The following is a 17,115-nucleotide window of genomic DNA, read 5'->3' on the forward strand; positions in this document are numbered from 1 at the left end:
AGAAAAGAAATAAAAAAAAAAAACCTTTTAGCTTTCTGGCACTCCCAGTTTCTATCTCAGAGACAAACATTGATGATTTCTGCCAGGTGTTTTTTTTTTTCTTTCTTTGCTTTAAATGAACTGATGGACAAGTGATTGTTTTTGGCAAGGAATAGGAAATTATGTAAAAGTAAGCAGACGTTTGGTGTTTTGAATTAGAAGCCTATGTATTCTTACTTTGGACTTACTTTTGATTGGTAAAGTAGAAATGCTTTTGCTTAGATGTAGGTAGAAATGCTTTGTAAAGTGTTATGCAACATATCAATATTAATTTTTGTAACTTGTGACATGGAAAAAAGTCATTTAAGAAACATTACCTTTCTAAAATACTCCTTTATATAATTATGGATATGTGGGAGTATTTTTGTTGTTGTTGTGGATGGAAATAACAGCCAAATAGCTTTTTAGAAGTATTTTCATGCATTAGAGAAGACATCACTCCAGGGGAATGTTTTAGGGTGAGAGTTGCATAGATAGATACTTCTTTACATCATGCAATGAAAAACCAGAAGAAGAATCTACTCAAACATGGACAAGAAGATGAGCCTTCATTCAGAGGGAGATTGTTAAAACAATCTCAATGCCTCATCACAAACCAGGACATTCTCGCTTGGAATGTATCCCTTGGTGCAGCACTTATAAATCATGTCAGGTAGGAAACAATATGACTTCCTTTTTCATTTTGCAGAAAGCAGAAGCCACTGGAGAAAAACGGCCAAGAGGCAGACCCAGGAAATGGGTGAGTAACAAGATACAATTTCTGTGTGTGTGTGTGTGTGTGTGTGTGTGTGTGTGTGTGTGTGTAAAGAAAACTCATTTTTTTAAAGTGAAAATTACTTTTATTCTATCAATTACATGTATTTCTAACTTCTGGTTCGATGAATCTTTGAAAGGGTTAAGGCAGGCGACAAGTTATCACTGCTCTTTACCATGAGGCTCCAGGAGTTTACTCAGAACGCTTTTCTTTCCTGGGAGTGACTCCTCTTTCTATCTCTTATCAACATGAAAAGAGTCTCCACTCTTCCTTCAAAGGGAGTAACAAACAATGAGTTGACTTGTTCTGGTGGGTTGAGTAACTAAGGTTAAAGGGTATTATGAAACCTTGGAAGCTGATTACAAATGGTGATAAAATTCAGATGAAATGTGTATGAGATAACTTTTTAACGTTTTCTTTTTTTTTTATTCTTTTTTTTTTTTTTAATTTCCTCCATGGCTTTGCTCTGGACACATCTCATTTTCTAGGTGGTTTGTGTTTTCCTTTTTACATTGGCGTTTTAGGAAACCAGGTTTAAGTTTCCAGATTTTTTTTTTTTTTTTTTTGCTTCCCTTAGTGGTCCTTCTTACATACTAACATTTGTGACAGTGGCCTCTGTGCAAGCTCTTGATCCTGCAGGAACACCGATCCTGTATCTTTTTGAGACCAGAAGTTCAGCGATAGCTGAAGAGCTTCGCTAATTTTACCACTTAAACCTTGTTCCCTTTGCTGCTGCACTACCCATGTTCTTCTGGTCTGTCTTCCCATTGACAGCGGAGAAAAGTCTGAAACATGAGTAAAACCATTTCTCAAGAAAGATAAAGGCGTCCCCCATACGAGGAATCATCTGTGATGGGATCTTTGACTTTCTTTTTCTCCCTTCCCTGGTTTAGTCTTCATGCTTCATCGTTTTAAAAAGTGTCTTCGCTTCTATGCCGGAGTATATTTTCCTGGTGGTATGCCATTCCTTTCTCCTCTTGAGTTCTACATCACTTTCTATTTATACTGCGGTATTGCCTTTCATTTAATTTATTCGTCTTGTATTTTTTTTCCTCTGCTCAACGTGTTGGGATTAGATTTCTTAGCACAAGGAAATGGGGATGATCGTTAGATTAAAAACATCTCAGTGTCGCAGTATAACCTTAAAGTAAAGCATTGCATTCAACCTTCTGGTCAATAAATGAATGATCTCCAAACCTACCCACCGGGTGGTAATCATCTGGGCTGTTTGATAGCTTCGGTGTTAGGGAACTCACTACCTCTTAAGCCTGCCTCTTCCTTCTTGGAAAGCTCTGAACATTAGAAAATTCTTCTATCTGACTCCCTCTAGCTTCCGCTCACTGTCCTTGGTCCTCCTTCCAAGGAGAGATATCTAGTAATTGTTTTCACTTTTATTCATGATAGTCCTTCACGTATTTGAAGACGATTAATGCGTACCCTTTGTTGTCTTTTCTACTCTGAATATCTTCAGTCCTTTCGGTTTTTTTCCCCCTAAAGGAATATTCTTGTTTTTCTCTTCTTAGTATGCTTATTAACCTTTTGAAATAGGTCACCCAGAGCTAAGTATCATGTTCCAAGTGTGGGCTCCACAACCGGTGGGTTTATCACCTTTCTTGCTGTACGTGTGGTTCCAGTTATCAGTTACTGACTAATTAGTCAACCATCCCCCAACTTAATAATTTTTTTTTAAAGCCATTTTATCATGCTCATGGATTCTTTGGGTCAGGAATATGGGCAGGGCACAGCTGAAAGTCTTGTCTCTGCTTTAGGATGTCTGGGGCCTCAACTGGGAAGACTCAAACCGCTGGGGTTGACTCAGGCACTTGGAGTCTAGATTCTGGAGTCTTCTTTACTCACATCTTGCTTTTGCAAGATGGGCTTGAAGTCTGGGTGCATCAGGAGCACCCACACACCTGGCTTTTCCAGCTTGGTGGCCTCAGGGTAGATATTCAGCCTTCTGACATACACTCATGGCTCCTAGACAAATGAGGAGAAAGCTGCTTAGTCTCAGAAGTCAAAAAGTGTTGCTTCCATTTACACGCCAGTGAGCACGCGGTTGGCTAAGTTGGTACTGGCATACATATTGAATATAGGTCTGCCAGTTTCTAAGCATCAGAACTTTGAGACGGCATCCCCCTGAGCTAATCAATAAGAAAGACCCATACAAACTTTCTAAAATGCAGCATAATAGAAAACGTAAGTTCTTTAAAGTCAGGAGATTAAGGTCGCTAAAGTGAAGTAAGTTGTAAGCAACTACAATGACAGTTAATGAGCACAAAAGCTTCCGTCAAGTGTGACTTCTTTTCGGTCTCTCATCTTTCCTGAGCTATAATTGACATATAAAAATTATGTTAACTTCAGGGAACCAAAGTGATGATTTGTTACTTACGTATTATAGAATGACTGCTGTAGTAACATGTGTGAAGTCCTCCACCCCCCTCACATAATTACCTTTTTTTGGTTTGTTTTTGTGGTAAGAACAATTAAGATCCACCCTCTTAACAACTTTCAAGCATATAACACGGTGTTGTTGACTATAATCACTTGCTAGATCCCCAGAATTGGCCACTGAAAGTTTGTATCCTTTGACTAATGTTTCCTCCTTTCCCCCATCCTCCACTCCTGGCAACAACCATTCCACTCTCATTCCTATAAGTTTAGGTTTTTAGATTCCACATGTAAGAGGTCTTTTTCAGTATCTGTTTCTGTCTGACTTACTTCACTTAGCCTAATGCCTTCAAGGTCCATCCATGCAAATGGCAACATTTCCTTCTTTCTCAGGGTTGAACAATATTCTGTCCCATATATTCTGTGTGTGTGTGTGTGTGTGTGTGTGTGTGTGTGTGTACACTCGCGACATCTCCTTAAACATTCATCTGTAGATGGACACTTAGGTTGTTTCCATATCTTGCCTCTTAAATGGTCTTCCTGCCTTTTATCTGTTCTACCTTTGGGGTACCTGTAGTGTTCACCAATAACATCTGTAGGTTGTAGTCACGTCACTGCTCTTCTTGGAAGCTTTCTCTAGTTGCACAGATGACCACTGAGTTAATCACAAAATGCCCTAGCACTTTAAGGCCCCACCCCCTCCCCAGTTTATACCCACCTATTTTTATGGCTTTATTTCCCACCACTCATCTTTACACAGCCAGTGGTTCAGCCAAGGACCTACGTGTTTTTTTTTTCTCAGTGGATTCTTCCTTATTTGAGGGATATATGGATTCCAGCCATCTGATCTTTATGTTGGGGAAGAACCCCATGTGAGGCATCCACCGTAGAAACCCCTGCTTTCTGGGTCATCCTCATTGACTGTCATGATTTCTAATTTTTCATTGGCTGTGAGAATGAAAAATGTCACGTGGCAAATTGTTACCAGTCCCTGATTTGGTTCCCAGAGAAGAGTTGTTCTACTTAGAAGAGGAAATAAAAGGAAATTGTGTATTTTTTCTAGACAGTGTGTTTCCTCTTTGCTTGTATACTGTTGGGGGCGGGGGGAGTATGCAGCCAGTCACAGCAAGGCATTCATTTCAGTGCCATTCTTTGCTGGAAAGCTTGTACTGAAGAGATAAATTATTGCATTTTCCATAGGAAATGGGCTTATCCTTTATAGTTAGTTCAGTTCTTTCCAACAGTGTCGTTTACCAATTTCCTTGTATTAGAGACATAATTTTGACTGGATTTACTAGGTATGTGGCCTAAAAGCCAAATTGCTACCCTTTTATTCTTCTGAGTTGTTAAATTTTGTTTTAAAGTTCTTTCACTTTTAAAAAGATATCTTATAAATCTGACAGCGTCATGTAAGAGATCTGGAAAAAAGTATCTACGGTGTGACTTTCTCATCTGATGTGATTGGAATCAGCAGCTCGTAGGTTGCTCAAGAGTTGACTAACCAAAAGTACACTAAACCAAAGTCGACTAACCAAAGTAGATGGAGGGGAGAAACTTGTGTCGGTCTTGTTTTGGTGCGAGATGGACCATTGGCTAATCCAGTGAGTATATTAGCTGAATTTTGATTAAGGGCCCTTCTATTATTTCCTTTATTCTCCTTTGTTCCCTCCATCCCCGGAGTTTGAATTAGATTTTGGGTCTGCTATTTTGATGAGCTAATCTGGACTTCCGCTTTTTTTTTTTTTTTTTTTTTTTTGACATGGAGGAGGTGAGAGGTTAAGGAAGGGGAGAGAAGTGGGACCAAAATTTTCTCCTGGTCTTTAATAGTTGGGAGCTCAAGATCTGGATTCGGGTGGCTTAGATTCCAGTTTCGGCCCATCACTTGCTTAACTGTGGATTCTTGAGCAAATTACATGACCTCTTAAAGACCTAGTTTCCTGATCTCTAGAAAGGTGGTGAGAGCGGCACATTTCTCACAGAGTTGTTAGATACATATATTTCTCATACGTAAAGTTGTTGCAAGGATTAAATACGATCATGCATGCAAAGGGCTTAATAAAAGGCATAGCACGTGCAAGTGCTCAATAAATATTAGGCACTGTGATGAGTTCCACTGTGTATTTTCATATAGGTACCGCCGACAGCCTAGACCCTACTTAACAGCCACCGATAGTTACACACATAGAGTGAGGTGGCAGTCACGTATCCAACCAACCAAGGACCCTTGATCTATCATCCTGTCTTTAATGTATCTGTGCTGAACATCATCAAGCTTAAGAACTGCTTACAAATAATACTAAAGCACTTTTTAAAATTATTTATTTATTTTAGTGTTTACTTTTGAAGAGAGAGAGACAGAGAGTGAGCAGGGGAGGGGCAGAGAGAGAGGGAGACATAGAATCTGAAGCAGTCTCCAGGCTCTGAGCTGTCAGCACAGAGCCCAACAGGGGGCTTGAATTCATGAACCACGAGATCATGACCTGAGCTTAACGGACTAAGCCACCCAGACGCCCCAAAAGTAATTTTTAAAAAAATGTTTATTTATTTTTTTTTTGAGGGCGAGACAGAGACAGAGAGAGCGAGCGAGTGTCGGGAGGGGCAGAGAGAGAGGGGTACAGAGGATCTGAAGCAGGTTCCGTGCGGACAGCAGAGAGCCTGAGGTGGGGCTTGAACTCTCAAACTGGAAGATTGTGACCTGAGCTGAGGTCGGACGCTTAACCAACTGAGCCACCCAGGCGCCCCCATATAAAAGTACATTTTAAATCTATTTCCAGTTAAGGGGGGAGATTTTATATAGCAGCTTATAAATCTTTCTTCCAATTGTGGAGGTTTGGTGTCATGTGTTGTTCATCAGTTTGAAAGTATTATTCCTTCTGTTTGTCTCCATACGCACATGCAGAGATGTGCTGGTTTCTTGGAACCTCCATAGAATTCCATTAGTCAGTCCTTATGCCAGTTGAAACTAGGCATTTAATAATTGCCTTTCTCAGTTTTTGCCGATGAAGGGAACTCATCACATAACAGAGTTAGTGATGGGAAATACTTGGAAAAAATTTCAGAGGATGGACTGAAAGCTCAAGAAGATGTGAACCTGGTGGATGAAAGGCTCCATCCAGATGTTGCTTAAAGAAGCAACTAGTACTTCCGGAAGAACAGAAAAGCAAGGATGAAATAATAAAGAATAAAGCACTGGGAACAAAGATGCTTGGAGGTGTTTTGTCCTCAGAATATCTTTATGAGAAAGGAAATTAATAACAGAAGGGAAGTATACCCCCAATATGAATTAATGGTTTGTAAAGAGAAAAAAATCCTCTGGAGATACTGAGATTGACCTAAAAATTGAACCGAGGACTAGCTGCTGAAGCTTAATTTTGAATGGTCGCTAGGAAGTTAATAACAAACCCCAGCAGTTTTGGGGGTTGCTCGTTCTCTTTATTTGGTAACAGGGTGTGTGCAGTACGTTTGAAACCTATGCATTTCCGGGACGCCTGGGTGGCTCATTCGGTTAAGTGTGGGACTCTTTCTTAATTTGGACTCAGGTCATGCTCCCATGGTTGTGAGATTGAACCCCTCGTCAGGCTCTGCCTTGAGCGTGTAACCTGCTTAAGATTCTCTCTCCCTCTCTCTCTGCCCCTTTCCCTGCTCACACACACTCTCTTCCTAAAGCAAAAATATATATAAACTAAAATAAAAATATGCATTTCTGTTCTGTCTCTTCTGAGGGGGCAGTTGTCTTTTGTTAAAGAGCTTGTGATGCCCAGGAAAGTGATGTCATTTCAGCTGTCAGTCAAATGTGGGGATTTTAGATAGGCAACGGAGTTTTTTGTTCTTTCAAGTCTGAAGAAATCTAGAAACTTAAGTGATTATTTGAAGATCCAGAACAGGAAATTAAATCGGAATAAAGCCCGTTACAAACTAGACTGATTAAAACTCTTCGGATTTCTTCTAAAGATCCCAAGCATTAATGCATTGAGGAACCTGGAAATCTGATGTTGAAGTTCAAACATTAGGTTTTCATTTCCATTACTTTTTCCCTCCAGATGTTTGTTACCTTTTTTTTTTTTTTAGCTTTTAGCCATTTGTAATTTAACACTTGCTTTGTTTAAACTGAAGTAGAACTTTGATGTTTAGAAAGGAATATCCAATATGCATATTGCAGATAATTGTAACTTTTTATGGGAGTCAGAGGGAAAGAAATGACTTTGATATAACATCAAGAACTGCTAATGGAGTGTGTGAAGGCAAAACCATTTTCCCTTAGAGACTTTTTGTTATAACATGCGTTAAAAAATGGAGATGTTCCCTCTAAACCAAACATGGTTCTTTGATATATGTTCAGTAATTTAAATATTAATCTTCCAATGCATATAATGTGTTTAAAATTAATAAGCAGTGTTTGCTGAAATGATCTCCTTTGCAATGTTTTCTGATAAACATGGAATACTTTGCAAACTCTCATGGAACTCTTGGGGGGGGGGCGCGAGAAGTGGCTTAAGTTTATTATTATTTTTTTTAACTTTATTTGGTTTTTTTATAGCTGACTGCGAAACTCACTAACATAATATTTAAAGTTGCAAGGTTAAATATGAAAATACTAAGAAATAAATCATACTCTGTAGGCAAGAATTAGATTTGTTCATTCATAGCTTGATTCAAGATCAAACTCCTTTCTTACTTGTCGGAATGTTGAAATGCTGGTCTTAATTGTTCCGCTAAATGAGTCCTTAAAAATGAGGCTGATAACCTGCCCTGTTTTGTCATCTGCATGGCCAACTGCTTACCAGATCCTGACTGTTCAGGACTACACAACCATTGACCTCAGGGTCTGCCACCCAGGTATTACTGCCACAATATCACAATAACCATGGGACCTTATCAAACTATCATCAAGGGAGGACGTATTTTTGTCCCATTTGTGATTGAGTGGCAAATTATAGACAGGAGCTAGTTCAGATAAATGTTCTATTTCCCTGCACAAAATCAGCAGCTCAAGAAGCCCTGTCTAAGACAATTCTACTCTAATTAAATGTCAGGTATTATGGAATTCAAGATGATATGAAATTATATGACGGTAAAGGTATTTAAGACTTTATCCATACCGCCATGCACATAGTTAGCTGTGCTTTCCCAAAATTGAGTATTTATGGATGGGAGTAAATTTTTCTAAAATATTAGAAGTTCTCATGATGTATATAAATAAGTTTATATACATTCTCATGATGTATATAAATGTATATAAATAAATGCCACATCCCTCTATCCATACACACACACACACACACACACACACACACATATTTTTTACTAGGCAACATAGGTAAAACTACTCCATATTTCAAGATAATATTTCTGTTCTTTTTTTATTTAAAATTTTTTTTTAACATTTTATTTATTTTTGAGAGACTGAGAGAGACAGAGTGTGAGTGGGGGAGGGGCAGAGAGAGAGAGACACAGAATCTGAGGCAGGCTCCAGGCTCTGAGCTGTCAGCACACAGCCTGACAGGGGGCTTGAACTCATAACTGAGAGATCGTGACCTGAGCCGAAGTCTGACGCTTAACCGACTGAACCACCCACACGCCCTTGTTCTGTTTCTAAGGGTGGAATCTGTTTTTACTTTAAGATTCTTTTTTTTAATCCAGGAATTCCTTATTCTAAACTCTTCAATACCTGACACAAATATTTAACCATTTTTGGCAAAATTTCAATCTGATGGGACTTAATCAAGCCTACTCTGTCTACATTGGAAATAAGGACTTCTGTGTTTTAAGGAGCTGAATACCTTTGGGCAGGTTGCTTAATTTACCCATGCTTTTTCTCTTGTTTAAGTACCTCACAGGAACATTCTATCTGTAACTAATGGCTTTCAAGCATTTTGGGTTGTAAAACACAAGAACCTTTATTGAGACAGCCAGCTCAGTTACCCAGGGACTGATTATTGAGTTTGTAGATGATCCAGCCTCCTGTCCCCTTCTTTGCTTTGTTTTCCCTGCTCCCCCTGCTGCCTGCCCTTTGGCCATTTCACTACTCATTAGCACCTCCACCAGATGGGGGGCAGGGCCAGGAACAGGGGGTCAACTCTGGTAAAAGAGTTGGTGGGAAAGAGGCGGGGAGTCATGGCAGACAGGTTTTCTGATTTGACGGATCCAGGCTACCCCATACTCTATCCTCAGGGGTAATCCAATGCAGCAGTTACAGTGAAATTTGTTTTTTCACTCAGTGTTTATTCATTTTTATAATAAATGTGACTTTAGAAGTAAGATAAGATGTCTTTTTAAGGATGCTGTAGGAAGCAAAAGTCTCTGTTTTTCTGTTTCCTCAGTCTTGATGAGCGGCTGCAAAGCAGGCTTGGGTTGGCAGGCCTTTCCCCCTATTCGAATCTAGAAAAAACGCATTAAATCTACTCTTACGTTAGACTCGGGTTGTGAAATAATAGTTCTTCAAGTTCAGGTAGAGGGAGATGGCTTTATGATGCTTAAAGAGTCCTGTTTGGGTGTGAATAGATCATGTAGCTAAGCCTAGATGTATGGCCAAGGGAAGCCTTGTGATGGTCTCAACGCATTAACTCAGAAAACGCACTTTGAGTGTCTCTCTGAACCCGGTATCACGCAGAAGGCTGAGCGCGTAAGGTGGACAACGCAAGCATGCAAGAAACTGCTCGGACACTGTTTTCTTCACTTGTTTGTTTGCTTCTCTCTTGTTTGGCTGGACCATAAACCCTAGGGTTCCAATGGCAAGACCCTTTGCTTTTGTAATTTTCCATTTGTCGAAGCATTTTGCTAAAGTCTTCTGACAGTCCTGTGGATCAAGCCCTGTGGTAGGTAGGTCCTGGGGGGGTTACTGAGGTCAGCAGCACAGATGGGGGCTGCCTTTGGGGCACTTACAGTCTGGGGAACCAAACAGGAAAATCTGATGCTGGCCCATTAGATTACTACCCTGGGCTTTGGGTGCTGAGAGGCTAAATTAAATTCCAGTTTTCAAGTGTTGTGAGCTCTTTAGAATTCAACAGTCCTTCCACAGAAATGATTGTGTTGCTTTCCGATCCCAAGAGCACTCCATAGCATTCTTTGAATATAGCTATATATATAATCTATGAATTAATTGTACTAGGGGGCCTGGGGTTACATTTTCTCTTTATCACCATGGCAGATATCCAGGCTTACATCAAATGTATGCATACCTATTTGATTAATCAAAGTAGTGAGTCATTTTATCTCATTAGTGTAGGTTTAAAAAGATAGGTACTAAATTGTCAGATATAGGCTCCAGGAAGGAGGGGAAATGGAATCAGAAAGAAAGAGCAGAAGGATCAGATAGTTCTGTGGGGCCACTGCTTCAGCATACGTTGCTCTAATTTTTTGTCTTTGTTCATGCTGGTAATTTATGTTTACCAGATAACTTTAAAGTCACTTGGTGTCAAAGCGATTAATTTATACTCTAAGATTTCTGGTACTGCTACCCTTTGTATTTAAAAAATGAGCCCTTGAAAGTAGAAAGCTTATGTGTATCCTTTTACTCTTAGCACCTAGGACCTAGGAGGAAATTCCGCAAAGCGATTAAGAGCTCAGACCGCCTGCGCCTGCGCTCAGTTATCAGCTTATCAAGGCAAGTGGCTCATTGTCACCAGCTCAGTCTTCTTGTGTGTAAAATAAAGGGTCGTAAGAGTTTCCATTTCGTAGGATGATTTTGTAAGAATTACGTGAGAAGCCATCCAAAAACTGTATTCAGTCTGTGGCAGGTGTTCCCATCGAGTTGTTGTGACGTTAGTACGGTTGCAGGCCCGCGGCAGGACTTCATAAATGTTTGCTGAATAGAATGACAGTGTTTCTTACTGTGCATAAAACACAGTCTTTGCATTTTTGATTTCCAGTAGGAATGTGGATTTGAATTGCATTCTGTGGCTTTTTTTTTCTTTTAATCTGATGATGTGTATTTCTAAAGAGGCTACCAAGGGGTTAAAAATAAAAACCATCGGCATCAAAAGCAGTGTTTGTAATAATTTCAAATTCCAGTTTATGCCCTTCCCCTGAAGAAGTAAGCTGTGAGCTGCTATCACCCAGGCTCGATACAGACTCCGGATGCCTTGCCCTATATTAATGTTTCCATTCCCTCACTCCTGGAAATAGCGTTGTGCTTTCCAAAATAGACTCTAGTGCTGTACCTTCAAAGAATTTTCGTCACAGCTTTGGATCATCAGAAAAACAGAAGAAAGCTTTGTTGGCAAAACCTCACAGAATAATTTTCTCAGGTAGTTTCTAATTTTTTCTACAGAAACTTCTTTTAATTGCCTGTTTCCCATTTCCTTTGCTCCCAATTTTTAGTGTTAACATGGAAATAAACAAAAGGGGGAAATCGGTTAATAACTATTTGTCTCTTTGACTTCTTTCAGGGGCATTCTGAAGCACTTAAAAGGACACACAAAGCAGTGGGGTTTACAATTAAGGGTTCATTGGGGGAGGGGGGTGGCGAGTGGAAATCTAATACCCTAGGTTTTACATCACTAAAGGGGTAAGGACTTCACAGTCAGAATAACAAAGGTAGCAATGTCACATAACTTAGAAGTTTAAGCATTAACATTACCAATAAAGGAAGTGCAGGTCTGCCAAGTTTCCAGAGGATCCAAATATTTTCGGTCTTGAGGGAGCACCCTATTACGGGAACCACCAAAGCCCAGGGAGGTGAGAGAATTACCCTATGTGGAGGAACAGGGAATCGTAAGATTATAGCTGATACTGCCCTATAAAGTACCGTTTGTTTTGCAGTCTTTTATCACTCACTGTTCCAAAGGATTCTGATGTCAGAGAAGACATAGACCGGTGTGTGTCAGAAGCTGACCCTAGAGTATAGTTTCCTTATTACAGAATCTGTCCCTACATTTTCTTTCCTGCCATTATTCTCTTGAACGGCCCAACTTCAGTGTTCTTTAAATTCCCTAATGGCAATTGACGAAGCATCGCTATCAGCTGATAGATCCGGCATGGAGTTGGAAGGTATGAACTTGACCATCTCTGTGCTCCCTCCAACACCCCCACCCTCACCCCTCCACACATCCCTCACACACACACCCCCACCCCCCGCCTGTTCTCTGGACACCGATATTCCATGGGTAGTACTGTTCTTGACGCTGGGTGTGTGACTTGGGAGTTTATTGGAAAGAATGGAAAGACAATGTGTGATAATACTGTCCATCCTGGGACATTTTCATTCTCCTGTGCTCTTATTAAATTGTAAATTTCTTGTTTAGGAGTCAGTCAAGTTTGACTTTACATTCTTTATTCCCTTTTCCTGTCTCTCACCCATATATTTCCTATATGTGTTGGATAAAAATGAACTCATTCCCAACCCGAATTCACCATCTTGGAATTCCTTTCATAGCAATGGGCTAGAGTTTAACAATGTTCTGTGTAGATTTGCCATGTATGGTGTGCTCATTTCCAGGCTGTCAAACCAAGGCGATTGTGGGTCCTAGCTTTCTAGTAGTAATTTTCTTCTTCCAGGGGTGGTCTCCTTTTTTGTGATACTAAAATTTATCCATGAATCAGTCAGGCTTAGGATTTTGTGTGTTGCTTTACATCCTGTTTGGACAATTGATGGGGTACACAGAAACCATTTGAACTTTGACATTTTCTAAACAATAAAATGGTAACTTTCGTCTAACGCATAGTCCTAATCCGCTGGGCCGTTAAATCACTAATCTCAGTGGACATCAACTGGGATCCTGTTCAGATGTTAGCACCTATGAGAACAAAACGGCTCTATTGTCTAACCTGCATTGCGGAAACCTCTTAGGTGTTTCTCAGTCTTCACAGGGAAACGAATTCGTGCCATGTGGACTAAGTACCACATCGTTTCCTGCTATGGTAAAGCAAGGGAGGCTTTTGTGTTCATTACATACATTATGGGATTAATAGGATGTTCATTGTACCTAGATTGTAGAGTTTGAGGGCACTTGGCCACACCTGATCTCAGTGTGAAGAATTCCCTTGTGACTGAATTGGTTTTTGTTATTTTGGTAAAAAAAGAGTTTTCTGCCCAGGATTATTATAATGCGGTGTCTATTCATCATTGCTCTTTCCTATTCTTTTAAGTAATTCTGTTACAAAAAATTTAGTTCCCCACCCCCCCACTTGAGAAGCTGACATTTTCTATCCTTAAGGCAAATACAACTTTTAAAATTTGTGTGACAATTTAGGTGTCTTACGTTGAGGCTTTTTTCTTTTTATAAAATGTTTGAGACCGAGAAGACGTTTCTAGTGGTTTACTTACAATCTCAAAGCTACCTTTGGTAGAAAAATCTCCTTATACATGAGAAAAAGCTGTCTAGAGAGATTTCATGAGTACTCTTGGTGACACGATGCCTGCCTGTGACAAGAAGGTCTTATATTCAACCTAAATTTCTCCTTATAGGGTTTTCAGTCCATTTCCTCTTGTGTTGTTCTTAGCGGTGACAGAGAACCTCTGGCATGTCCTTCTTCAAAATAATTCTTCCGACTCGGGGCAGTGTAAAGTGCACACACACTTTGGGTCCTAGCAGATCCGGGTTTGAGTCTGAGCCTCAGCACTGACCAGCCTTCAGCCACTGTTGCCTCTCTGAGTCTAAACGGCTTCTCATGTAAAACACAGCTGATAATCCCTCCCTTGCATTTTAGCTCCAATGTCTAGTTCCTAGTAAATGCTCAAAATACAGTGCCTTGTATCATCTGTGTTAGAACCTGTGAGAATTTATTAAGTCAGCTTTTTCTTTTCCGTGGTAACATTCCCAGATATTTCTAACTTGGTCCTGTTTTTCTAACCTACTAATCTCAGTTCAAAAGGAGACTTCAGTTGGTATTGGAGATGCAACACTAGGTTTGCAACGAAGGTCTTATCTGACTTGCTTTCTGACTTAATAGATTTGTGGCTCTATGTCCTTAGGTAAGCCACCTAACATCCTCGAGCTGGTTTGCTCATAGGTAATCCGGGGATGACAATTATATCTTCCGCGGCTTCCTCTCTGGGTTGTCGCGAGGATAACGTAAGGAAGTAATTTGTGGGCCACGACGCACCGTACAGGCATAAGGTGATAGCGGTAAATATAATCGGCAATTAAAATTTAACACTTTCCAATCGGTTGAATGAAATTGCTTATTGTTCATAAAACTTCTCATACTTAGGTCACCATCTTCAGCCTCACCCTCGTCCTACGTAGCAATTATGCTCTTGTTCTATTTCTGTTTTCATCTGCTCTTACAGTTGGAAGGCCAAACCAGATAACTCTAAGATGTATGATGACACATATGAAAAGAGTTCCAACATGAAACGATTGAGCTTGTGTGTCGAGAGGGTGAGTCAATAAGGAGTGTCGGGTGAGGTTCAGAGGGGGCCAGGTGATCAAAGGCGTGAATGAAGGGCTGAAGTGACACAGGAGAAGTGGATGAGCAGAAAAGATGTCCAAGATGATGGGCATTAGTGGAGAGGGTTATAGACCCGTGTCTCCTAAGATAGTCACTGCCGAGTTTCAAACAGAAGAATGGCGTGCTCGAAAAATACCTGAATGAGAAGGGAACTTCGGGACACTGGCGATCGCTTCCAGTGGAAGTGACTTGGGATGTTGCAGTGATCCCAAGCGGTAGAGCACAACCCATTTCTGCAGAGATACAATCTAAGGAGGAGGGGTGGCCTGGCAGACTGACCTGTGGGGAGCCGAGGATGTGGTGTTGGAGAAAACCAGCAGGAAAGCCAAGTGCCTCAGCTGTGAGGGCCCGAGCCATGAGGACTGTCTCCGAGTGCTCATATTGGAGGGTAAGAAAGTAGAGTGGACACAGTAATATTTAAATAGCTATTTACCCGTATTGTCTTTTTTTTTTTTAATTTTTTAACATTTATTCATTTTTGAGAGAGAGAGAGACAGAGCGTGAGCGGGGGAGAGGGGCAGAGAGAGAGGGAGACCCAGAATCTGAAGCAGGCTCCAGGCTCTGAGCTGTCAGCCCAGAGCCCGACGTGGGGCTCGAACTCATGGAGTGTGAGATCACGACCTGAGCCGAGGTCGGATGCTTAGCCGACTGAGCCACCCAGGCGCCCCTGTATTGCCTTTTTAAAAAAAATCTATTGAATATACAGTTAGCCTTTGTAGAAGCAAGAAGCTTTCCCCCATATTTGTATCATACCAGTTTTTCGTTTTGTGACCTCATTTCAGTTTGGTTTCGTTTTGTGTTTAATTATGGTGCTGAAAGTCCTCAAGTTCGGGTGGTAGAGAGTAGGTTTTTGTGAAACATCCCTGTTGATTAGGTTACTTATTTCTATATTCCGGTAAAACCAGCCGCAGTGACCCAGCTGTCCATTTGGGACTTGTCGATGCTGCTTTCCTGGGGCCCTTTTCTCCATGGCTGTCTGTGACCTTAGCCATTGAATCATGTAATCGTTTTTGGCCTCCTAAGTCAATGATTCTGAGTGGGCAGAGTGGTAGTGTGATGTCATGTCTGGGGCATGAGCCTGTACCCTCACCGCACATGGGTCCCCACCCTTCCTGGTCTAGGCAGCTCAATACACAGTGCTTGGCACATAGTGAGCGCTCAATAAATTTAGTTGCTTTTCCTGTCTCTCTCTGGACCTCAGAGAGGAATATCCAAATTTGAGAACACCACCATGGTGTTAGGTTCCCCAAGTAAAATCCATAGTGAAAGCAGAGGCAGATGTGTGGGAATGCACTTCCAGACTCCAGTCAATCTACAAAAGACGATTACACTGGGTTTTACAGCGAGGCTTCCCATGCTCACGAATCATAATAAAATCTCTTACGGGATTAATGACTTTGAACCGAATGCAAAATTGATAAACTATGTGTGATGTTGTGACATTTGAAAGTATTCAGTATGAAAAATAGCCGATGGGGGTACATATTTAGAGATACTTTGTGTTCTGCACCAACGTTGTTTGGATTTTATTGACCTCTCTTCTTCCCTGCTAAGAAAGATCAGAAGGATGGCCCTCCACGTTGTTTCCAAATTCCTAGATAGGAAAAACGTGAAACTAGAAAGGGACCTTTTGATAACCTTACACATTTGTATTTTTTTAAATAAAAAAGCTTCTTTCTTGCCCTTTCTCTGGGAGAGAGAAAAAATTAGACTCCCTTCCTTTCTCCCTTTCTCCTCTACTCCAAATTCCAGAAAATGAACCTTTCTTTTGAATTCAGATCATCGTAGATTCGTTTGAGGTAGTAGAAATTGAACTGAACAATCCCTTGTATACTTCGCCCATTTCCGCCTTCACCCCCATGGTGATGTTTTGTAAAACTATAGTACAGAATCCCAGCGAGGATTTTGCATGAATACATTCCACCCGTTGCGTTCACATATTCCCTTTTTTATGTGTCCTCACTTGTGTGTGTGTGTGTGTATGTGTGTGTATTAAGTTCTATACAATTTTACCACCTGTGGAGATTCACTTCACGCATGACCGCCTGAGATATTCTCTTCTAAGATTGCACGGTGCTTGAGAGTTTTCAGCACATCCTGTGATGACAGACATGAAGTGTCTTCTCTTCTAAGTACGCAAAAACTGTGTGGCTGTAGGAAGGTGGGGAGTGGAAATCTGGCCGATGGTTCCTGTCTGTGGCTCTTCAGTTACTCTTTCACATTCCCTCATTAGAAAAGGCCGGCTGGCCCAGCCAAAATCATAGGTGGGCTTGGCACACAGCTAACTATTTGCCTGGAGTAACTTATACTTTTGTATTATGTTAAGAGTTCTGCCAATTTCAGAGGCCAGGAAGCAAAGAGTTGGCCTAGTGGTGTAACACACCTGCTTTTCCCAAGGCCACGTACAACAACAGGCTGATTTGAGTATGTGTTTGCCCTCCTGGGATATATTGAAACAGGTCTCTAGAGTCCTCGAGTTGTGGATACATACTTTTCTCCCTCTAGAAATCCATTTCACACGGATTTTGAATGTCCATGAGAAC

General features: G+C 40.8%; 1 protein-coding gene across 1 annotated transcript in view; it reads left to right on the forward strand.

Annotated features, from left to right (window-relative positions):
- HMGA2 (high mobility group AT-hook 2) overlaps positions 1 to 17,115 on the forward strand; it is a 140,157-nt gene that overhangs the window by 13,594 nt on the left and 109,448 nt on the right. Inside the window, exon 4 of the mRNA XM_027071318.2 lies at positions 728 to 778. Within this exon, the coding sequence (XP_026927119.1) occupies positions 728 to 778 (51 nt within the window). The remainder of the gene's footprint in view (positions 1 to 727; positions 779 to 17,115) is intronic.

Source organism: Acinonyx jubatus, chromosome B4 (assembly GCF_027475565.1).
Source record: "Acinonyx jubatus isolate Ajub_Pintada_27869175 chromosome B4, VMU_Ajub_asm_v1.0, whole genome shotgun sequence".
Lineage (NCBI taxonomy): Eukaryota > Metazoa > Chordata > Mammalia > Carnivora > Felidae > Acinonyx > Acinonyx jubatus.